The sequence below is a fragment of the Dromiciops gliroides genome, chromosome 2 (assembly GCF_019393635.1).
Source record: "Dromiciops gliroides isolate mDroGli1 chromosome 2, mDroGli1.pri, whole genome shotgun sequence".
Taxonomy (NCBI): Eukaryota; Metazoa; Chordata; class Mammalia; order Microbiotheria; family Microbiotheriidae; genus Dromiciops; species Dromiciops gliroides.
The window spans coordinates 343601584-343627340 of record NC_057862.1 but is presented as its reverse complement, the minus strand read 5'-3'; the positions used below and the strand labels follow the sequence as shown (position 1 = coordinate 343627340).

At 40.6% G+C, this 25757-nt stretch overlaps 1 protein-coding gene across 4 annotated transcripts in view; it reads right to left on the bottom strand.

The window, feature by feature from the left end:
* KCNIP1 (potassium voltage-gated channel interacting protein 1) overlaps window positions 1-25757 on the bottom strand; it is a 574190-nt gene that overhangs the window by 360799 nt on the left and 187634 nt on the right. For 2 of the 4 annotated variants that reach the window (XM_043987899.1, XM_043987901.1), the window contains exon 1: window positions 7924-8695. The exons of 1 other annotated variant lie outside the window; for it this stretch is intronic. In XM_043987899.1, coding sequence (XP_043843834.1) covers window positions 7924-7984 — 61 coding nt within the window. In that variant the 5' untranslated portion in view covers window positions 7985-8695. Of the gene's footprint in view, window positions 1-7923; window positions 8696-25757 lie in introns of those variants that run through there. One more of the 4 variants, XM_043987903.1, reaches the window with a different exon arrangement.

Genomic DNA, 25757 nt, shown 5'->3' with positions numbered 1-25757 from the left:
TCTGGCTCTGCTTACTTCACTTTGCATCAGCTCATATAGGTCTTTACATGCTTCTCTATATTCATCACACATATAATTTCTTATATCATAGTAAAATTCCATTAAATTTATATACCACAACTTGTTCCCCAATGGATGGGCATATCTTTTTTCATATCTTAGCTATCACAAAAAAGTGCTGCCATAAATATTTTGGAGTATATGGGGACTTTTTTCTTATCAATGGTTTCCTTGGGTATTAGTCTAGTAATGGAGCCTTTGGTTTGAATATTTTAGTCACCTTATTGTATAAGTGCAAATGGATTTCCAAAATGGTTATACCATTTAACAGTTCCATAAACAATGTATAAATATGCTGAAATTTCCACAACCCCTTCAGCATTGACTGTTGGAATTTTTTGTCATTTTTGCCAACTTTCAGGGGGTAAGTTGAAACCTCAAAATTGTTTTGATTTGTATTTCTCTTAGTGATTTGGAGCATTTTTCATGTGGTTGTGAATAGTTTGCAGTTCTTTTGAGCATTGTTTATTCATATCTTTTGACCATTTATCTATTGGTGAATGACCATTAGTCTTTTATATATTTATTCATTGTTTATATATCTTGGATATTAAACCCTTATCAGAAAAATTCATCAATTCATTTTTTAAAGGCTTCCCATCCCTCCTGAGTCAAGTACCCTTTGCAGATTCCTAGAGTATAGGGTCCTATTGTTCCTTTCTCTGAATTTAATCCCTCCAAATCTAGGGTATCCATTACATCATACCCAGTGCTATCCTCAAATATCTCACAAAAAACTGTACATCCATAACCTTTGAGGCTAATGCTATGGAGAGCTTTCACATTGTCACTTTTTCCCCGGGGTTCCTTTCTTCTTCTTTTTGTGACAGTGGCACCACAGCAGAGTCGTAGGGAAGTTCCTCATCATTTCAGGTTCAAAGATTAGGGTTATGCTAGAGAATTCTAATTTTTCTTAATCAGCAATTCCTCAGCTAATAGTCATAATATACTGAATCTTTTTTTGAGTCTAGTTAAATATTCAGCTTATTCAATCTCTTGTGTTTGCTACTCATCATATACGATATCTTAAATTGATCTTTTTCCTTATAGAAATAGAGATTTAGAGTTGGAATGAACCTTAGACACCATCCAGGTTAGTGGTTCTCCAAGGGGATTCTAGGATTTTTGTTAGGTGTGCAAAAAATTGTGTGAACATTAAAGGTCTCCTGACTGACCAGTAGCAATTCTTCACACAAAAGAAGAAGACTGCACTATGAGCAAAATTGTTTGGGAATCATAAAAGGCCAGAAAGGTGAAGCCACTTGTCTAAAGTCACATTGTAGTATAAATGGAGTCTGAAATCAGATTGTCTAACTCTGACTATGTGATTCTTTCCATATTAACACTGCCTGGTTGCCAACTCATCTCCAGCTCAGCTGTTTCCCTTGTGATATAGCTACTAGAAATACTCCCTATGGTATAGACATATCATGGTGAGGGAAATGCTTTTTGCTTTGTTTTCCCAACTTTTTCTAAACTGGAAAGAAGTACAAGGCATTTAATAAGGAAAGTCAATTCAAAACCACTAGACCAAATAACAGGATTCATTCCGGATAGAATGCTGGTGGCTGAAATTCCGGCAGGAAACCAGCTTTTCCTGCTGGGCTCACAACTCTGTAAAATACTGGATGGGAGCTGAACATTCCATATCGACATCAACATGATCATCAATATATCATTATCGTTGTCGTCATCATCAGCAATAACATCGTAATCATTATCATTAATTCTACATGAGGACTTCCCTGAGGCCCACTTTGGGGCATTCCCCTCTAAATATTGCCATATATATGTAATATAATATATATTCACACACACACATCTATATATAGATATAGATGTGTGTACATACATACATATGTATATACAGAAATGGGTTTATATATTATAGGTTTATATATTATATATATATATATATATATATCTGGTGTATAATTTGTATGTACTTTTGTATACACACACACACACATATATGTATTTCTATATGTCTACCTTGATAGAATGCAAGCTTCTTGAGAGAAGCATCTGTTTAGCTTTTGCCTTTGCATCCTCATCACACAGCACACTGCCTACTACATAATAAGCTGGGGTTTTTTTTTGGGGGGGGCAACTACTATGTTTAAGGCACTATGCTAGTTGCTAAAGGGACAGGGATAATGAGCAGACCTGTGTGTTCAGCCATGTACTGCAGTGGATAGACTTGAGTTTCGATCCTGCTTCAGACACTTACTAGCTATTTGGCCCTGGACAAGTCATGTAACCTCTCAATGCCTCAGCTTACTCATCTGTCTAATGGGAATCATAATAGCTCCTCCCTTCCCAGGTTGTTGTGAGGACCCAATGAGATGATGTATGTAAAGCACTTTGCCAGCTTTAAAACACCATATAACTGATAGCTTTTGTTATTACATAAAAAACTCTCAGGTGTGGGAATTTCTTCTCCCAGTGAAGGCTGGCACCTTCTTTACAACTTATAGTCTTAGATAGTTGCTGGAGCCCTGAGACTTGACCTAGGAAAGGACTTGATGCCAGGTCTTCCTGGCTATGAGGTCAATCAACCATCCGTCCACTAGGCCGTGCTGTAGGGGAGACAAAGACGAATAAGATATACTCCCTGCCCCACATGGAGCCAATCATCTGGTGGAAAATCTGTGGTTCCTGAGAAGGAGGGATGGTTTCTGGCTGGGGGGAAAGGCAGGATCGGGAATGTTTTCATGTGGGATGTAGCATTTGAGCAGCGCCTAGTAGTTGCAGGAACATCAGTGGAGAAAATGCCATGCAGCCAAATGAATGAATGAACAAAAGGGAGAAGTGCATATAAAATAAATCTGTGTTTTAAGTTGAACATGTCCTTCAAATGTAGTGAGTGCCCTTGATAGAGACCACGTGGGAAAAATCCCATTTCTGAGAGCTCTCAGGATAGACTAGTCTGGAAAGTGGGGAGAAGACCACTAGCTTGAGAGTCAGGAGACTGGAGCTTTAGTCCCAGCTCTTTAATCCCTTGCAAATTGTATGACCTGTGGCAAATAATTCCACGTCTCTGGGCCAATTTCATTCATCATCTGTAAAATGAAGGGAGGGTGAGCTAGGAAGAGTCTAATGAACACACAACCCTTCCACCTCCAAGATTCTGATTCTTTTTTTTTTCTTTGATTCTGAAATTCCCTAGGAATGTGAAGTTGCCTAGAGTTGCTTTGTCATTTCCTGTTGCTTACTGTAAAAATCTGTTGTGACTCAATTTTATTAGAATTCCTCCTAAGCATGCCCTTCCTCCATGCATACATGGCTGCAAGCTCACTTTCACACATATGCAAAGCATCTATCTGATTCCCTTTTTCATTGCCCATGCCATAGACCCCACACACACTTGCACACTCGGTGCAGAGAACAACAAGCTTTTGGAAATCTACAACTGGACTTGGGATTTGCTGAAGGAGCCAATGTTACCCAGTAGAGTGGCACTTTCCAGTTCTAATGATGTATGAATAAAAGTCCCAAAAGACTCTGAAACAACAAATTGCATGCTCAGAATTAGGTAAGGGGAATGAATGTAAACACATTTGAATTATCTGGGCTAAGTAATGAAAAGACTAAGAGAGAAGGTATTTGTTGATGCCAAAAGCTGAAAAATCAGAGCAAATAATTCACAAAATATCTACCCTCCCTAATGTCTCATGCAACCCCAGAATGCCAAATGAAAACGATTTGGACAATGTAACTATTCCCAATATATTTGAAAAGGAAAACTCAAGGTAGGAGGCATGTCAGATGGCAGTGGATTGACAACATCAGTGCACAGTAGGAGCTATGCAGCAATAGATCCTGAATTCATGTGGAGCAGCGTCTGCTTTATTTTAAGGTTCAAGTCCCAGAAAGTTGGAGTCGGGAATTGTTTCTGCAAGGAAGGGCTCAGGGGTTATGACATTAGTGACTGTTTTTCCCGGAACAAACTCAATCTGGACCGGGGTTCTTAATCGCTTTTTGTGTCATAAATCCCTTTGGCCATCTGGTGAAGCCTATAAGACTTTTTTCTCTGAATAATGTTTTTGAATGCATAAAATAGAATACAGAGCATTACAAAGGAAACTAATTCAATTGAAATAGAGTTATCAAACATTTTTTAAGTTTACAGACCCCACCCTCCACCTTCAGGTTAAGAACCCCTTTTCTAGGCCTCTTTTGGCACTAAGTGGGTATTTAAAAATAGGAAGTACCAAGACATACTAACCTATAGAATCCTACAACTTCAAAGCTAGAAGGGGCTTCAGAGGGCATTCAGTCTGATCCATAGTTGAAAAGGAATCTCCAGTGTAACAAATGAGAGGTCATCCATCCTCTGCTTGAGGACCTTGAGAGAGTGAAGGCATTGACTCCCTGAGGCAAGCACTTCTACTTTTGGACAGCTCTAATCATTAGGATTTTTTTTCCCTTTTCTTTTATTTAATCAATATCTGTTTTGTCTTTATTTTTTTTTTTTGAAGCTTCTCTACTCTCGGTTATCCTCTCTGGTGTCAAGCAAAACAAAATTCCACATGAAGACCCTTCAAATGCTTGAAGTAACTATCATCTCTCCCCTAAGACTTCTCTTCTCCAGAGGAGAATAGTTTCAGCTCCTTTAATTGACCCACTTATAACAGTGTGGCCTCCAGTCAGCATACTGGTTGTTCTCTTCCAGACATGTTCCAGTTTATTGGTGCTCTTCCTAAAATGTGGCTCCCCAAACTGAACACAATACTGCAGATTGTGTCTTACCAGGGTAGAAGGCAGCAAAGACTGTCTGTCACCTTCTGGCTGAAGCTGAGTTCCTGAAACAGGTCCCCAGACTCACAGTCACTAGCTTGGCAGGAATTGGACTACAACAAGGGTGTAACGTAAAACACAAGGCATAACATCTTGAGAGTCCCTTCACAGGGACAGATGTTGGGCCCTACCAGCTTTAGTGTGGGCTTGGATGAGTAGGTAACACAAAGTTATATTAAGGAAGATGAAGGAAGTTTGTGTGGCACAGGAATGACCAAGGGGGCATGAAGATAGTGTGCCTGTTAGAGGGGAAAAAAGACCTGCTGTGGCTTCTTAGAAGCCTGAAGAAAAAGACCAGGGCCTTTTCTGTCTCCTGCCAAGCCCAGCAGGACACCCCAGGGAAAATCACCCAGGATTTCCTGGATTGTCATTTAAGTTTTTTTTTTTTTTTTATCAGAGCAGTGATTTCATTGGTATAGGAATTTCCTGGTGGAGAATTTAATTTTCCAATGCAGGTTGATGCAATCTGCTATTTTATAACCATAAAGAGATGCCTGGAGGTATTGAGAGGTTAAAAGACTTGACCCAGATCATATATGTGTGTGTGTGTGTGTGTGTGTGTGTGTGTATCAGAGGCCAGAATAGAACCCAGATCTTTCTGGCTAGAGGCCAGCTCTTTGTCCAGTATCCCACAGCTAACTCTTCCTAGGATTTTATATGGGAAGTGGGGGTAGGGAGAGGAATAGAAAGAAAGGGAAAGGGGGCAAAATTCCATTATAGTCACAGGGAAAACATTTAAAAATGAAAACATTAAATAAGCTCACAAGTCCCACTGGCCTCCCATCCTTCCTCTTTAACACTGCATTTCTGCTGTCTTTAGGGAAGTGACCGATGAAGGGAGGGCAAGTATTTACATCACATGCTCAGCTTGTGAAAATCAGCCTCTTGGTGTGGCAGAAAGAGCAATAGACTTGGGGTCCAAAGACCATGGCTCCAAATCTTAGATTCTGCCACCTACCAGCCATGTGATTCTGGGTAAAATTACTCCTTCCTTCTGGCCTCAGCTACTTCAATTGTAAAATGAGGGGGGGGGGTGGGCTAGATAAACTCTAAGGTCCTTTCCAGCTCCAAGGTCTATGACCTCATCAAATATTTGTTTGTATTCCCCTATATAGAGAAGCATCCAGGCATTGGTGGAGGGAGGGCAGGACTTGGAGTCAGGAGTTCAAATATCGACTCAGACACTTATTAGTTGTGTAACCACAAGCAAGTCACTTAACCTCACTGAGTCTCAGTTTTCTGATCTGTAAAACAAAGGGATTCAACTGATTGGCCTCTCAGGTCTCTTCCAGCTCTCAATCTATGATCCTCTTGTCCTATGTGCACAATTCTGGTTATCACAGTATTAGGCCAAGTCATACAATTCTATATTTGGCACCACCTGTCAAACTACAACTTTCCTTTCTTCCAGCTCCATGCTGGATATCACTTAATTTAGCCTTCAAAGGATGAATGGAAATCCCAGTCCCACTTGTTTCCCTATACAATATTAAACCAATGTCATTTATTATCTAATTGTAGGGGGAGTAGGTTTTACAGAGCAGGTCATTGACCCAAGGCCTATACATAGATTGCTGAACTTCATATGACAATTCCACTGTCTCACCAGGCCCAAGGACCCTGCCACCCTGAGGCCCTTACTGGTCAGATCATCTCAAGAGCAGTACAAAATATTCTCTAGAGGGAGACAAGTCCAGCGAGATTTCTTTTCAACTTCGTCCTAATGGTGCCTGGAGAGGCACTTGAGGCAGATACATCTTTTCAAGGGCATTCTTTAAAAAGTTCATGTTGCACCCAAGGGCGCATCCTTGTCCCAGTAAAGTTAACAGCATTAGCCAAATACATGGGTAGAGCTAAGGACCTGATCAAAGCACTGACTCCCACATTTCATCACGGTCACAAAGTTGACAAAACTCTCTGGGCATAAGTTATAGGCACTAACAAATCCTGTGGACAATCTCCGCAGCATTTACTCATTAAAAATACACACCAAACAAAATCAATAACTTTTCAACATCCCTTTTCCTCCTGTCCACTTCTAGTTGCAACAAAGATATTGGCAAATTGGTGATGTGGTTCCTTTGGTCGTGGCTTAATGGACACCCCCTGCCCCAAACCCAACCCAAAGAAGACAGGAGGCTCTCCCAGCTCCATCTGAAAGCTCCTGTCAACTTCCCACCTTAGGCCACCCATCCAGAGAGAGCAGAAAACTCAGCAGAAAAAGAACAGAACAATGAAAAGTGTCCCTCTGGTTGAAGATGTACAGCTACAGAAGTTCCTGGGGAGACAAGGGAGTTGAGGGTCAGGGGGAGCTTTTGACTTAGTCGGATGTGTTCATTTTTCAGTCCCACACACTACTGTCCCTTTCAACTTCCTATTCGACCCCCTGATGCTTTTCATTAAGCCACATACACAGATGAGGCAGAAATGCAGCCTCTACTTGACCTGCTTGCTACTGACTTCCTGAGATGGGCGGAACAGGAGCTCTGAGCATCTTATCCCACCAGGCAGCTAATTCGTTTTGGTTTGCAGACGGAAGCTCTCCTTTCCCCTGCTGGGATGCCTATGTCTAGAGCTAACATAGACATGTGTGTGGTCCCTGTGTACAGTTGATGCTCCGAGATGTCATGGGAACCAGGAGGTTTTCAAATGTATTTATTTATTCTATGAAATTTCCACCCCACAATCTCTCTTTTTTTTTTTGGCAGACTTTCATCCCTTCCCTTCTTCATTTGCCATTTTCCTCTCCCTCTTCTGATTTAACTGAAGCCAGGGATCTGGTAGTCCTTGACAGCACCTGTCTGCCCCCCCCCCATACACATGACCAAGGATGGCATGGTGAACCACCAAGGTGTATCACAACCACAACTAGGCAAAGCCTGAGCTCCCTAGGTGCTGTCTCTTTCCCCGGAATTCACAGGGAATCTTGCTTCTGTAGAGGGGACCACACTTGCCTCTCACTTCCATATTCATGGGTATAGCACATGGCAGTCCCCTTTGCAGCCCTCTAGCTCCCCAAACCCAGCTCAAAGGAACAAAAGGTAGTGGAGGAGAGAAGCTTACCTTTGGAGGGTCGCCTTTGTTTGGTCTGCAGAGAGGAGAAGGTGCCCATCACAGCTCCCATGATCACTGGTAGTTGTGTGTGACTTTGGTTCTCCTCCCTCCCCCACCCCTCCCCCTCTTTTAGAAAGAGATCAGTTTGGCTTGTCTACTGAAAAAAAAAAGAAGGAAAAGAAGAAGAAGAAGGAAAAGGAAAAGGAAAAGAAAGAAAGAAAGAAAGAAAGAAAAAGGGGCAGCCAACACTGCAGCTTGATATACAGCAAACGTTGGGTTTGGAGATTTTTTTTTCTCCTCTTCAGTCAACACACATGCACTGACTCACACAAGCAGCTGCTCTGTTATCATTCAAAACAGCTCCCCATCAAATGATAATGCCAGGTAGATTCCCTCAGACCAGGGCTGAAAGCAGATGCATCAAAATATTTACTGGAGCTCAGCCCCATCGACACATCGGGCTCATCCTTACTCCGGTCCCCGATGATGGTTCGAGCCAGGCAGCAGCCAGCCGCCTGTGGGGCTGAGTCTCAATGCCTCCCCTCCCCGTGCATACTAAACTCCAGTTCGGGAGGCATGGGGTGGGTCTCCCGGGAGGCATGGGACTGGGGCTGAGTACCAATCATGAATGAATGAGAACCTGCTCAGTGGAAAATGAGAGTGAAGTAGTCGGAGGCAGAGCAGCTGTGCGGAAGGCGCGCTCTCTGTGATTAATAGAGTCTTAGGGAAGCAGGAAATAAAATTGTTGGGGTGGGGGGAATCCTCTTCCCTGGCGCTTGAACTCCCCCTTCCCCACCCCAGCAAAGAAATAAGGAGGGTGTCAGACAGCCTGGGGGCAAATTGCCCCACTGCTTCCTTTTTTTTTTTTCCTCCCTACTTCCTCACGTGTCAGATGCATGTGCTAAGCTGGCTAATGATAATATTCTCATTGCATACAGTGCAGGGTAAAAATGGGCATATATCATCGTGAATGAGAAGCCTCAGCTATTGGCCTTGTCACCTCTCTCACTGTAGCAGCAAATTTTTCCCCAAACCAAAAGATGTAGGATTGCCTTTAGAGAGAGTATATTTTATCAGCGCCTGTCTTTGAAATGCCATCAGATTTTTTTTCTCTCGAGTTCTTGGTGTATTTATATATGGGAGCTGGGAGGGGAAGAGGGTTTGGGTCAGAGAAAGAGGATGGAAGAGAAAAAATGAGGGAGCTGGCCCAGACTGGGATGGCCAGACTGTAATGCTGTCCCCTACCAGTGACCACACCCTGCCCTGAGTGCCTAGAATACCCTAAATACTGGAACATCTTCATAAAAACTGCTGATGGAAGAGCCCCAGAATACCTTCTAGGAACTTCAGACATGTACCCTACGGTCAATGAACTGCTTGGATTTCTGAGGAAGATGATAATGTTGCTACTAGTGGACAGAGTCCCCAAATTGGGGTACTCCACTATGTGCTCTTTGAGATAATTCTTTATTTCAAGTCTGATTAGGGAATCATAGAATGTTGGAGATTGAAGGGATTTCTGAGAACAGCTGGTCCTTCATTTCACAGCTCAGAAAACTGGGGCCTAGAGAGAGAAAATGACTTGTCTGACATCACACACCTAGTTAGTGGCAGAGTCCCAAGACTAGAACCAAATCCTCCTAACTGGTGTTCTTTTAGCTGCTTTTTGGCTTCTGGTGTTTTTTGAATGCTGAAATGTGAGGATAGTTACAGGGCTACTTACTTAGGGCCCTTGATGCTCCAAATTTGGATGATATAAGGCTTTCAGAAAGGCACATTTTATGGTAGTGACCCCTTTATTCCCACTAAACCATAACATAGAACTCCACTTCCCTTCTGCATGAGCTTACCATCTAATCTCTGTGTTTGTGTGTGTGTGTGTGTGTGTGTGTGTATGCACATGAGTATGTGCAGTGGCATGTATAGATATCAAGATGAAACAAAGAGAATGCTCAATCTGAGGTCCAGACCAAGTATTTTACAGAAAATATGTGGGGAGAGAGAGAATGCTTTTTATCTGGGGGAAAATCAGGGATGTTTTCATGAAGCCAACGCACCTTGAAGAAAGAGGATTTTAACAAGTGGCTCTCAGGAGGGTGTTCTTACAAACCCAGAGGATGACCCAGGCAAATGAATGAGAGGACAGCAAAGTAAGATGGGGTGGGGGGTCAGCTAATAGCCCAGGTTGGCTGTACTATGGATTGTATGATGAATAGTAATGGGAAATCAAGCTAGAAATGTAGGCTGGAGTTAACCTGTGGAAGGACTTAAATGTCAGCTTGAGGAGTTTGTATTTTATCATAAGGGGAACCATGGAAGGTTTTTTTGTTGTTGTTCATTCATTTATATCTTGTGCGTCTTTTTTGAGTAGGACAGCACATTAAGAAGATTAGTTTGGCAGCTGCATGAAGGATAAATTGGAGAAAGGAGAAACCAGGGACAGGAAAGGCATCATGGCTCATTGGAAAGAGTGATGAATTGATTTGGAGTGAGAAGATTAGGTTCAAATCCCTGCTCAGCCAATTCATTGTCTGCCTCAGTTTTCTCATCTGTAAAATGGGGATGATGATAATAATAGCACCCAACTCCCACGGTTGTTCTGCAAATAAAATAAGATGATATTTGTGCAACATTTTATAAAGCTTAAAGCATTGTACAAATGTTAGTGGCTTCTACTACTAATCTATAAATATAGCAAATATCAATATAACCCATATAAGCAAAAACTCTTTGGGGTCTTCAGTAATTTTTAAGAGTGTGAAGGTGGGGCAGCTAGGTGGCACAGTGGATAAAGCACTGGCCCTGGATTCAGGAGGACCTGAGTTCAAATGCAGCCTCAGACATTTGACACTTACTAGCTGTGTGACCCTGGGTGAGTCACTTAACCCTCACTGCCCTGCAAAAAAAAAAAAAAAGATTGTGAAGGGGTCCTGAGACCTAAAAGGTGGACCCACTCATTGATCTATTGATCTGGGTGATGCAGGTTCAAACCAGGATGATAGAAGTATGAAGAGAGGAGGGATAGGTGTGAGAAATATAGTAGAAGTAGAATATTAATAGATTTGGGGTGGTAAGGATAATAACAATCTTGATAGCATATCAAATTTTTCCAAGCTCCTATTTGTTACTGTATATTGGCAGCTAGGTGACATGATGGTTATTTTGAAGGTCCTGGAGTCAGGAAGATCTCAACTTTGGCCCCAGACACTTAAGAGTTGTGTGATCCTGAGCAAATCATTTAATCCCTATTTGTCTCAATTTGGGGTAATGGGTATAATAATAGCACCAACCTCCCAAGGTTGTTATGAGTATCAAATGACAAAATTATAAAGTGCTTAGCACAGTTCCTGGCACTTGGTGGGCATTTAATAAGTGTTTGTTTCCTTCTTTTGCTAGTAAGCAAAATGAAGGTTAGAAAGGCCCAGTGATTTGCTCTGATTCTAAGCCCCCATTGCTAAGCAGCAGAGTTTGGACTAGGACCCAATCAGGAGCCTTCTGACTTCTAGCCCTTGGCCCTTTGAAACCCTTTCAGTCCCAAGAACCTTTCATGAGGAAGCCACGTGGTTCCTCATGCCTTTCTTAACTGTATTTCCTTCATCCCTCAACATTCACAAAGCCATGCTGTAACCAGGGAATGGGAAGGGGTGAGTTTAGGGAACCTGTTCCTTTCAAGTGATACCTAGGATGGGCTTTTTCTTTCTTTTTTTCAAAAACACTTCATTGATGCTCTTTAAGAGAAAAACAATGTTATCACTTACCGATGATTCCTGACCCAGTAGCAAAATCCATCTTTACAATAAAAAAATATAGTTAATCTAAGCAAATCATAACATAAGACAATGTCTAAAAATGCATCCCTCATTCCTAACCCATTGTCTTCTCTGCTTAGAGATAGGAGAAATGCTTCACCATTCCCCTCAAGTCACGATTGGTGACTACATTGATCAGAATTCTCTTGCCTCCCTTTTATAACTCCCCTGTCCCTTTTGTGTACAGCATCCTCATTGCCTTGTTTAGTTTTAGAATGATGATCAAATTAACTCTGCCTTCTCCAAGAAGGGGTATGTCGATCTACTGCCTTATGACTCCATTCAGCGTCTGACCACCTTTCCCCCATGGATATTGGTTTTCCCATCATAATGGAGATTCCATGAGAGCAAGAACTATCCTTGCTTTTTATTTTTTTATATTTGCATTTTCGTTGTTGTTATATTCCCAGGTCTTAGCAGATGTATGGTATGTGGTCATCCTTTAAATTGTTCTCCTAGCTCTTCTTACTTGGATCTGTTTCATCTAATACCAATCTTCCCAAGCTTCTCTGAATTCTTTGTTTTATTGGTTTCTCACATTTACATTACATTCCCAGGCCACATTTTATTCAACCATTCTCCAGTCAATGAGCACCTACTTTCCAGTTCTTTGCTACTACAAGAAATGCTGCAATTTTATATATGAAAGATCTTTCCCTCTTTCTTTGACCTTATTGAGGTATATGCCTAATAATGCTACCCTTGGATCAAAAGGTATACAGTTAAGTGTCTTTTCTGGTATAATTTCAAATTATTTTCCAGGAAATCTGAACCAATTCAGAGCTTCACCAACAGTTCATCAGTGTGCCAGTCTTCTTACAGGTACTCTAGCACTTATCTTTCAATTCTTTTGTTATCATTGCCAATCTGATGGGTATGAAGTGAAAAGTCAGAGTTTTAATGTGAATTTCTCTTATTCTTAGTGATTTGGAGCTTTCTTTCACCCAGTTGTTGATAACCTGTTCATAGTCTTTAACTACTTATCATTTGGGGAATGACTCTTGTTCTTACATATTTATATCAATTTAGGGATAGGCCTTTTCCCAGCGTAATGAAGCATCTATTCCATGAACTTTTGGGTCATTTACAGTTTATTCTTTTCCAGTGGGAGTGAGAAGAAAGAAAAATGAGAGATACTGGCTGAACTTCTTGCTGGGATTATGATGATGACTTTGTTCTACTCTGGGAAGGTTGTCAAGCTCCCGTGGGTAGTGACTTCCAGTCATTGAAGTTTTAGGGTGTAGGTTTCTGGATTTCATGTGCAAAGTCACATGGCTAGGAAGTGTCAGAAAAAAGGCTTCCACCTAGGTCTTTGGACATCAAGACTAGTATTCCTTCTGCTACATCATACTGTCCCTGCTGCACTTTGGAAAGCCTGTAAATCTTCACTTTCTGAGCTGAAGTGATCTGACTTAATAATGATAATAGCAGCTGGCATTTATATATTTCTTTAGAGTTTACAAAGCACTATATGTGTAAAGTGCTTTATGTATATATAACATATATTACATATATTTATATATTATATATTTATATACACACACATTTGACCCTCACAACCATACTGAAAGGAAGGTGCTATTATTATCCACATTTTAGGTGGGGAAAATGAGAGAGAGGTTGAGTGAATTGCTAGGGGTCATACAGCTAGTAATGTATGTCAGGATTTGAAATCAGTCCGAGCCACCTAGCCTCAAAGGAACATCAGATGCCTGAGCAACTCTGCAGCCTCTCCTTAGAGAATAATGCCTCCTGAGGAAGATAAGCTTGAGTCCATGGGATTTCTACTTTCTCTGTGAGTTACTTAGGGAATAAACATTCAATGCCACAAGATCCTTATTGTCCTTCCATGGAAGCACAAACTCACAGACATTCTAGCACATTCACTTGCTGTATGTTTCATCCTTATACTTTCTAGGAGAAGCCCGCAACAAAAAAATGTGAAAGTAAGAATAAGTATTAGGAATGCAGGAGGAAAGATTAAATATTTTTAAAAGATCCTCTGTGTGTGTGTGTGAGAGAGAGAGAGAGAGAGAGAGAGAGAGAGATAGAGAGAGATGGACAGAGATAAAAAGACAGAGATACCAGAGACACATTGAGATACCAAGAAAGACAGAGAGACAGGACAAGAAATAGAATACATAAACCCAGTCAAGGTGCATTAGGGTTTATGTCAACTCTGATGGAGCATGTGAGACAGCTTCCATCTATAGTTTCTACTCTATAAGCTTCCTCTTTGTTACATAGTAAAGGTCTCATCTCTAATGGGGATGATGCTGGGGAACTGCTACCTAGGATCATCACCCTAGATTTTTATCATCTCACTCCACCCCCTTCACCCAGTTCTACCCCCAAGGATGTTCAGTCAAAACAAACTCCGAATTCCTTATTTGGGGCTAGAGGAGCTTGTCAGTGGAAGAGCTATTTATGGAGGAGTAGGTAACAGTAAGACCAAGCATAGACCTATATGTATGTCTATCCATTGTCATGGTTTTCTTAAATTTTCTTAAGACAAATCTTTCCATGTAATACCTTTGGGGTACCTTATTTGTCCTTCAACCACTAAATCTATTTTCAATGTCTTTTTCCACGTTAAGGGAAAATTCTTAAATCGGTTTAGGAAAGAGATGCAGTTGGCCTTGATTTGATTCTGTTTTCTGTTATTCTCCAAATGTTTTACATGTACAATTATAGTTTCCCCAGCTGAAATGTGAAGGCCCAGAGGGCAAATTTTCCCGTAAAAGAATACATCTTTTATTTCTTTGGTGTATCAACCCCATCTCCCCAGTTACCTATCCTAACAATGTGTACATTTTACATAGTCAACAGATATTACATAGAGTCTCATGGCTGGAAGGGATCTCAGAAACACCCAGTACAAGCCACACCTGAGCAGGAATTCCTTGACAACACTCCTACCAAGTGATAATTCAACTGCCACTCTAAGAGCTCAGGTGATAGGGAATTCAGTGCCTCCTTAGGCAGCCCATTCTACCTCTGGTTAGCTGTGGTTGTTAGGGTGCTTTTTTCACCCTTTTATGGACCTGAAATACGGTTCTCTGCAATTTCCACCTGTTGCTCCTGGTTTTACCCCTCTGGGGCCACACAGAACAAATCTAATTCCTCTTCTGCACGACAGCCTTTCAAATGCTTGAAGACAGCATTGAATGGGGATAATCACTCCAGCTATACCTGTAAATATAAATATATATTCCATTTCTTTCCATAGCACCTTGGAAACTGACTGCTACAGTGTCCAGAGAATCAAAAGAGGAGCTGTTCAATTAAGACAAGAAGGGAACACGTTTTACAAACCTTTGAGGTGATGTAAATTCCATCTATTTTTCTCATTAGGCTAAACATCTCCAGGTTCTTCAAATGATCCTCATAATGCAGTCACCTTGCACTCTTTTCCTTTCAGTTTGACAATGTCTAGCCTAAAATGTGGGCCAGGCCTGAGCACAATAGTCCAGTCTTGGTCTAACGAGGGCAGAACAAAGTGGGGCTGTGATATCTCTTATTCTGGACTCAATAAAGCCTAAGAATGTGTTGACTTTTTGGGTTGTCACATCATACAGTTGATTCATACAGAGCTCACAGTCAACTAAAATGTGCAGGTCTTTTCTACATGACCTATGGGTTTAGCCATATTATCCATATTCTCTATTTGTGAACTTCATTTGAAGTTAAATGTAGGGCTTGTTATTTATTTCTAATTAATTTCATCTTTATTCAGTCCATTTTTTTTTGCTTGTCAAGATCTTTTGGTGTTGTTCATTCCATTTAATGATATTACCCAATGTGTTAGTGATCTCCCTCATCTTTATGCCTTTTACAAATTTGAGAAACATGGCATTTGGGCCTTTAATACTTCTTTGACACTTCCATGAGCCCATCCATGTAAACACTCTCTCCAACACTGTAGATCATAGTCCATCTATGCTTTCTGATCCTCTGTAATTCTTTCTTTCTTTCTTTCTTTTTGAGACAATTGGGGTTAGGGTCACCTAGCTAGTAATTGTCTTCTGCCAGATTTGAATTCAGGTCTTCCTGACTCCATAGGTCAGTGCTTTATTCACTGCACCAACTAACTCTCCTCCTTTGTAATTCTTGTCTGTGTTCTCTTATGCGAAATCCAAAAACATTCTACCCAATATGCTAGAGACCATTGCGTAAATCTTTTAACATTCAATGGGGGCCAATAGAATTTTGGCTAATGTTTTACCCTCATCGGTCTACCTCCTTTCCTGATTGTTTATCTTTTGTCTGATATTTTAGGTTACTTCTTGTATACAGTGGTCACTGATAATATGTCTACTCACCCCTGCCATTTATCTCCCCATTGCTGTTTGCATCACTTGAAATTTTGATTCTTTAGACACTGTATTAGTTAGTTCCCAATGTGCTATAGAAAGAAATGGAAATGATATTTGGGAAAAGGTAGACAAGAGGATAGCTGGACAGGGGCAAACATACAAGAAAGTGATCCATGCTGGGGGCAACACAATCTGGAAACACCAAAAGGGTGATTTTCAAGCTATCTCATAGAGACAAAGATTTGGAGCAAATGAAACATGCACGCACACATGCACACACACACACACACAAATCACACTATAGTTACCCCAAAAGATAATTAAAGGATACTGGTAATTGCCAACCTATTTATCTACTTTCTTATTTTTATAAAATCTTTTTGAGGATGACCTAACACTGAGGGTATCCAAACAAGTTTCCGCAAACAATTTTCTATAGCAGATCATATCTTCACAGTCATATAACTGATTAAAAGGTGTAGAGAATATAAGATTTCACTGTGTTTACTGTTCAGTGAACACAAAAATCCATTTGGCTAGGAAGGTAAAATGCAGCCTCAAAAACTCTTCCAATGAGGTATCTTTCATGCATATATTAATATTGTACATAATTCCTTGATAAATGAAAACAGAGAGATAACTTTGCCCAGCTTCCATTGGCTACCACTTATTAAATGAAGCATAAAACAGAGAGATGGATACTTACCAATGTCTTGCACAGGTTCCAAATGGAAGGAGGATTTCCAGTAAATGAAGTCCTCCAGATGCTCCTATTTGCAGATAATATTGTGATGGTTGAATCAAGCCCCAAAGCATAAGAGCTCCTTATCAAAATTCATCCCCACTCGGAAGAGATCAGCCTAACAATCTATACAGGAAAAACCAAATGGCTGAATAATGTCTATTATCTCAGCTACAACAAGCAATTGGAAAGACAGTCCATTAGGTTAGTCCATCAGCACACATATCCTTTAGAGGCCCTGCAGATGGGCAATGAACTGGGCCAAGGATTGAATGGAGTAGAGAAATGGTTAGACTGCAATTTGAAAAACATGCACCCTTTTCAATTGTTCTTGGCTACTCTCTGAAACAAAACCTCACTTTAAAAACAGTTCATGCTTTAAGGTTTGCAAAATGCCTTACAATTATTTTCTCCTTTGATCCTCACGACAACCCTAGGAAGTAGATGATATTACTACCCCCATTTTACAGATGAGGAAAGGGAGGCAAACAGCGGTTGTGACTTGCCCGGGGTTAAACAGCTAGTCCATGTATAGGGTAGGATTTGAAGCCAGGTCTTCCTCCCTCCAAGTCCAGGGTTCTTTGATCACTAGAACACCTACCTTCTGTTGATAGATGATAGATAGGTAGATAGATAGATAGATAGATAGATAGATAGATAGATAGATAGATAGATAGATAGATAGATAGATAGATAGATAGATAGATAAGGATCTAAGGATCAATAGAAGCTAAGTGTAAACACATGCACACACACATATATATATACACACAAAGTTTTTGTATAACTTTTATTTTCATTTTCTCTTCATTTTCCTTCATTTTTCCTCCCTCCTCTACTTGACAAGTGATTCTTTGTAACAGCAACAAAAATATGAAAAAGAAAGGGGGAAAAACATTTCAGCAAAACTAACAAAAACATTAACTTAGTCTCACAGTATATACCATGTTCCACACCCACAAGTCTACCACTCTAAAAGAAAGGAGAAAGATATTTTTTTTCAATGATTTTCTCTAGTTAAACTTAAAATTCCACCTCTTTAAGACTAATAACTTTCTGGCAGTGAAGCAGGTTGAGGCTCTGTGGTCCTTGACTAGAAATTTTTCCCAAATTGTTCAAACCTGAAAGTTCTCGAAGTCTTCTAGAATTTCATTTATCTGGATGTAGAAACTTAGGTTCATTGTTGGCAGCTGTGTGCCACCTACACCCCCACTTTTTTTTTTTTTTGGTCCAAGCATTATTTCACAAGTGTAGAGAGTTTCCTTAAGGTCTAAAATTATTATGCAAATCTACTACTTGGAGTATTAGAAAATTGTCTAAGAGAATTGAGCCATTACTTGCCAGCTATCATATAGCCAATATGTGTCAGAGGTGTGATTTGTGCATCCAGTTTGCTTGTTTTCAATCATACCATACTGCCTCCTACTGTATTCTAGATAATTTTTTTTGCATTAAATTTTCTCTTACAAATTTTTATTCCATCTTGTTCAATTTGAAAACCATTCTTGGAAAAGAAAATAGAGACAAAATAGGATTCATATACTTCTCTGCCTCTTTTTAATGGTCAGTCAAGAATGAAGCATTTACTATATATACACACAGGCACTGTGCTAAGCTTGGAGTTACAAAGAAATACAAAAATCAATCCTTTCTATCAAGGAACTTACACTCTTATAGAGGAAACAACATGTAAACAACTCCATATAATCAAGATCTATAGAGGATAAATTGGAGATAACCAACTGGGAAGATTAAATTGATTTTGTATAATTTTTATTGATCCTATTTATATTTAATTGATTTTGTCCAGTAACTGCCTAAGTTACTGTCTTTGTCTCTGAACTGAGTGCAGAGATTCAGCTGGCCTATAAAATGACTTATAATAAGAAATCCAATTCTCCTGCTTATCACTGTTCTATTCTTGCCTCAGGCAAAAGACAGCCCATGCCCTCAAGGAGCTCACAGTCTAATGGGGGAGACAACAAGCAAACAAATATGTACAGACAAGCTTTATATAAGATAAACAGGGGGAGGGGCGGAGCCAAGATGGCGGAGGAGAGGCTGTGACTCCCACAAGCTCCAGATAAACCCGTCCATTCACGCCCAAATAATGCGGTAAAAATCAAAACCCAGAACAGCCTAATGCACATAAGAACAGAGTGAGACTGTTTCTCCGCAAGAGGGCGATTCTGATCACCTACTGATCAGGCTGAACAGCTCAGCGCGCGGTCGGGACCCAGCCAGTGACAGTGCTTCCAACACGTCAGAGTCTTCAGCACCAGCAGCTTCTGAGGCTCTGATCACGGACTGGTGAGGGGGTTCGGAGGTAGGCCGGGGTGAAGTGGAGGCAGTATCTGCTGGAGTTGGGGCAAAGCGCCCTGGGTCTGAACCAGTGGGCTGAATCGAGTGGTGGTGGCCCAGTGGGGGAGGGGTAAAAGCATGCCAAGCTTCCGACCATAGAGAATCAGAGTTCAATCAGACTTCTGTTTCCGGGTCAAAGAGAAAGCAGCTGTGATTACTCACAAGCCAGGCAGGCTGAGAAGAAGCCCAATCACCCCCTGGGCCACGCTGTAGCACGAACAGTGTGTCCGGGAAGCAGTGCTACACTTTAAGGAGTAAAAAGCCAAGAAACAGTAAGCCAGGATGAGTAGGCAGAGAAAGCAGAAGACCATCGAAAACTTCTTTGGGGGAAAGGTAGACCACAATACATCCTCAGAAGAAGAAGATAATAATAGGGTCAAAGCTCCAACATCCAAAGCTTCCAAGAAAAATACGAACTGGTCTCAGGCCATGGAAGCTCTCAAAAGGGACTTTGAAGAGAAAGTAGGAGAGATAGAACGAAGATGTAGAGAAAGAGAGGAAGGAATGGAAAGAGAAATGAGAGCAATGCAGGAGAGTCATGAGAAAAAAGTCAACAGTTTGAAAAGCCAAATGGAAAAGGAGATTAAAAAACTGTCTGCTGAAAATAATTGCCTAAGAATTAGGATTGAACAAATGGAAGCTAGTGAGCTTATGAGAAACCAAGACACAGTAAAGCAAATCCAATTGAATGAAAAAATAGAAGGCAATGTGAAATATCTCCTTGGAAAAACAGCTGACCTAGAAAATAAATCTAGGAGAGATAATTTGAAAATCATTGGACTACCTGAAAACCATGACCAAAACAAGAGTTTAGACACCATCCTCCAAGAGATTGTGAGGGAAAATTGCCCTGATATTCTAGAAGCAGAAGCTAAAATAGAAATTGAAAGAATCCACCGATCACCTCCTGAAAGAGATCCCAAAAGGAAAACCTCCAGGAATATTATAGCCAAATTCCAGAACTCCCAGGTCAAGGAGAAAATATTGCAAGCAGCTAGAAAAAAGGAATTTAAATACTGTGGAGCTCCAATAAGGATAAAGCAAGATCTAGCAGCTTCTACATTAAAGGACCGGAGGGCATGGAATATGATATTCCAGAGGGCAAAGGAACTGGGACTACAGCCAAAAATCACATACCCAGCAAAACTAAGCATCATCTTTCAGAGGCAAACATGGAACTTCAAGGAGAAAGAAGACTTTCAGGCATTTGTTATGAAAAGACCTGAACTGAATAGAAAATTTGACTTTCAAATACAACACCCTGGAGAAGCATAAAAAGATAAACAGGAAAAAGACTTCATGAGGGATATTAAAAGATCAAACTGTTAACATTCCTATATGGGAAGATAATACAGAGGACACAGGTCTGAACTGAATACGAAGGGAAGTTATGTTTTGTTCTTTGTGGGGTGTCTTATGTATGGGGCCGGATTTGGGCTTGGGGCCTCCTGGGTCCAGGGCTGGTGCATTGTCCACTGTGCCATCTAACTAACCCATAATGACATCCTTAAAATAGGGTTGAGGTGTAGGAGAAATAGACTGGGGGAGGGGGAAGGGGAACGATTGTCTGTGGAGAGGTTGTTCATATGAAGGAAACAAGAAAAAAGCTTATGGAGGGGAGGGGAAGAGGGGGAAGGAATTGGGGAGTGTTTGAACCTTAATATCATCAGAATTGACTCAAAGAAGGACTAACATACATACTCAAGTGGGTATAGTAATATATTTTGCCCTGAGGGAGGGGAGGGAGATAAGGGGGGGGGAGGGGAAGGAGGGAAGGGCAGATTCTGGGAGAGAGTAGTAAAAAGCAAAATACTTTCAAGGAAGGTGAAGATGTTCTGCATAACGGCACAAGTATGAAATATTGAATTGCTTGATTTCATAGGGAGGGTTGAGGAGAGAGGGAGGAAGAAAATTTGGAACACAGAATTAGCTCAAAGACCTTAAACTCATCAGAGTTGACTCATGGAGGGAATAACATTCACACCCAGTTGGGAGGAGTAATCTATTTAACCTTACAGGAAAGTATGAGGGGAAGAGGATAAGGAAGGAAGGGTGAAAAAAAAGGGAGTGCAGAGTAGGGGAGGGGACAGTCAGAAGTAAAATACTTTTGAGGAGGAATAGTTTAAAAGAAGATGGAAAATAGAGTAAATATCATGGGAAGGGAATAGGATGGAGGGAAATAGTTATGATGACTTTGCTGGGCTAATACGAAGAAAATTCTTTGTCAAGTTTAAGGTACATTATTTAGGGTATGATGAACAGGATACTATTGGAAAAACCTGGAAAGACCTACATGAACTGAAGCAGAGTGAAATGCACTGTATACAAAATAACAGCAATAGTGTAAAATTATCTGCTGGGAAGCATGTGGTTATTTTCAGCAAGGCAATGGTCCAATATAACCCTGAAGGACTATGAAAATGGCAACCCATCTACAGAGAAAGAAGTGATAGTATCTGAAATAGATGGAAACACATTTTTTTTCTTTTCTTTTTTTTTTTTCTTTTTTGGTGAGGCAATTGGGGGTGGGTGGCTTGCCCGGGATCATGTGGCTGGTGGGTGTTGGGTGTGTGGGGCTGGATTTGGGCTCGGTGCTCCTGTTTCCAGAGCCGGTGCTCTGTCTGCTGCACCACCTAGCTGCCCCTGGAAACACATTTTTTTAAAAAAATGTTTTTTCTCTTTGACAATTCCTTAGTCTGAAGTTTTGGGAGTTTTTTGACTGTTTTTTTCTCACAACCTAGCTAATGTGGGAATGTTTTCCATGACTACTCATGTATAATTTATTTTGAAATGCTTGAGTTCTAGTGGGTGGGGGAGGGAATAGAGGAGGAAGAGAAGTTGGAACAATTTTTTTTTAAATTGATGTTAAAATAAATCTGTTTTTACATATAAAAAAAAATTGCCTTACAAAAGCAAAAAGGCATTTAATCAAAGAGAATAGCAAGATAATAAAAAGGAATTAGATGAATGAAAAAAAAAAAAGAATTGACTGGTGAAAAAACAAAAGGAAGGTATCGATAAACATTTTAAAAATAAATTGGGGCAGCTAGGTGGTGCAGTGGATAAAGCACCAGCCCTGGATTCAGGAGGGCCTGAGTTCAAATCCGGCCTCAGACACGTGACACTTACTAGCTGTGTGATTCTGGGCAAGTCTCTTAACCCTCGTTGCCCCGTAAATAAATAAAATAATAAAATAAAAAAAAAAAAAAAAAAGATAAACAGGAAATAATTAATAGACAGAAGGCACTAGAATTAAGATGGACTGGGAAAGGTTTCCTATAGATATGAAGAAGAGGGTGATAGTGTCAAGTGGAAGGAGGAGACACTTGTGGCAGGCAGATCAACTAGCTAGCTATTTCAATATTAAGGGTATGAGGCAATGAGAGCCTGAACTAGGGTAGTGGCTATATCAGAGGAGTAAAGTATGCAAGAGACGTTCATTACAAGGGTAAAGTTACAAGATTTGCCAACATATTGGATATACAGTGATAGGTGAGAGAATGAGAGAAGATGGCACAAAGGATTTGAGCCTGGGTATATTGGAGGATGATGGTGTACTAGAAACCAATATGGAGGGGGCGGCTAGGTGGTGCAGTGGATAAAGCACCGGCCCTGGATTCGGTAGTACCTGAGTTCAAATCCGGCCTCAGACACTTGACACTTACTAGCTGTGTGACCCTGGGCAAGTCACTTAACCCCCATAGCCCTGCAAAAAAAAAAAAAAAGAAAGAAAGAAACCAATATGGAAGTTCTAAGTGAAGGAGAGTTTGGTGAGAATGATTCTGAATTCAATTCTAGATATGTTGAGTTTAAGATGTCTAGAAGGAATCCACTTTGCGATGTCCAATACGCAGTTCATTAGTATCTGATCTCTCCTGAGCAACAGTCCTAGCCATTTTCTGATCTGTATCTTGTCCCAACATAGCTAGAAAAGCTATGTTACTAATTTTAATTGAATGGGTTGGCGCTGAGACCCACCTTTAAAAGAAGACACAAACCCATTTCACATGTGGCTTAAGATCACAAAAGTTCAGGTATCCCAAGCACAAAACTCTTTTGGAACCTTCCATCTAACACTTTTATTTCCCTTGTTAATATTTCAGGAGTGGTATGATTTATTAGAAATTTCTTAGAGTAGGAAAACTCATCTGTGTCTTATAGAAGAATTAGGCACAAAAATACACCCTGCACTGTACACTGAGGGTCTTTGGAACTTGGGCAAATTTGATGGGTTTAGTGCTTTAATTTTGTAAATGTTTCCATTGTTGGTTGAGCCAGGTTCCAGGAAAAGTACAGGTTGTACACATTGAGAATGCTCTTCATGCACAACACCTCAGTAAATATTGCCGAGCCAGCTGGTGCCTTCTTTCCCCTCTACTGTATGGATGTAGACACCCCACAAATCAGAAGAGTTTTAAGGCACTTTAGAAGTCATCTTGGCAGTATTTTCTTGTTAGAGAGCAGTTATTGGAAGGACTTGGTGGAAGGCAGGCTTTTTGAGGGACAGGACTATTGTCCTGGTATTCCCCAGTGCTTAGCACCAATCTACCTTAATACTAGTGTCTTTCCCCTGAGATTATATCCTATTTATCCTGTCTGTATCGTGTTTGTATATAGCTGTTTGCATGCTGTTTCTCCCATTGGACTGTGAGTTCCTTGAGAGCATGGACCATCTTTTTGCCTTTTTCTCTAATCTGAGCATTTAGCACAGTGCCTGGCACATCATAGGCAATTTATAAATACTTGATGACTTGACTTGATTTAGCAGTGTGATTTTGTATATAATGAAAGCTTACTACATACTTTGTGGATTAGATTGAATTTATCAAACTGTGAAGAGACTCCTTGAGGTTCTAAGGAAAGAGCATTTTCCTACCAGAATGTGAATGTAATGCTTGTTGAATGAAACTCAAGGTCACCTCAGGTTACCTCATTTATCCTTAGGCCCAGGCCCCTTTGTTTATCCATACCAGACTCGGCTACCTCTAACCTAAAGCCAACCTGCCATCCCCAGAGCTCATTTACTTTTGAAATAAGGTGGCCATTCTCCTCTGTATAGTATCTATATGTAGAACCAGAAAAGGACATGCACTGCCAAGCTTTTTGAGATCCTGAAAGGGATTCCTTTTGAAGAATCCTCATAGTCTGTGGTGTGTTGGAGCTGAGAGTCAGAGATTATTGTTAAATTTTCCATGTAAAAATGTACAACTCAACAACTCAGAAATGGCAAATACTACAAATCAGGGCTTGACTTAATTGTCTAGACTTAAAATAATAGAAAAAATGTTAATAATGCAGATTAAATGTAAAAGTGTGTCTTGAGAAAGCTGGTTGTTAAATGTTTACTATCAGAACCCTGCTCCTATTTCTCTTTCTCTTTCCCTCTCTCCTACCCACCCCCCCAAACTGGTGCTGATGGGAGACATGCAGTATTGACCCTCATTCCAGATTCTTTGATAATGGGTCATAATTGACTGTCTAATTTCTATTTCTTTGTAGTGACAGATAAAGTCACTGGTAACTGAGCTCTGGATGGGAGCAGGTTATGGGGGCTGGGGGTAGTGGTGTTGTGACATACGGGCAGCAACTATTGTTTCTCGAAGCATTTCACAAGCTATTTAATTCATGATACCTCGGGGAAGTAGGAAGAGAAGGGAAAATGAAATACAGAAGAATGGAAGAAAGAAAGAAATGGAGAAGGGTAGAAGGAAGGAAGAGAAGGAAAGAAGGAAGAAAGGAGAAAGGGAGAGAGGAAAGAAGGAAGCAAGGAAAGGAAGAATGAAGGGAGGGAGGAAAGAACAGAGAAGGAAAAAAGGGAAGGGAAGAAGGAGAAGAGGAAAGAAGGGAAGAAGGAAGGAAGGAAACAAATGCTACTTCTTCCATGACCTCCTTACTTACCCAGAGACTCCCAGCCTGTACCAGAGACCATGTCCTGGAGAAACATGGCTTTTGGGTTCTTGTCAAATGCCTTTCCCAGAATTTTATTTCTGATAAGCCTCAGTCATATCTCCTTTCATTCACTCCTCTCACCTCCTCTTACCTCCTCCACAACCTCCTAGAAATCAGCCTCCAGCCCTGCTATCTTACATACTATTCCTGACCCCTTTGCCTTCCAGGTCTGCAATCATAAATCATGCCATTGAATTGGAGTGTCAAGTGGAGTTTTAACTTGCCTGGACCCAGTCACCATTTTCTGAAATCAAAGTACTTTTCTGAATCAAAGTACCTCTCCCAGGTTACCATTACCATACATAACTTGTTTCCCTCATTAGACTGTAAGCTTCCTGAAGGTAGCTTGTTTTTACTTCTGTAAATGTAATCCCAATCTTTAGCACAGTGCTTGGCATGTAGTAAACACTTCACAAATGCTTTTTCATTCATTCTTTCATGGAAGATGGAAGGAAATGGCAATAACAATAGAGCTAACATTTATACAACACTTACTTTGTGCCCAAAACTATGCTAGGCACTTTACAATTATTATGTCATTTGATCTTCACAAGAGTCCTGAGAGGTAGGTGCTATTATCACTTTCGTTATACTAATGAGGACACTGTGGCAAACAGAGCTTAAGTGCCCAGTGTCATGCAGTTAATAAGTGTTTGAGATTGACTT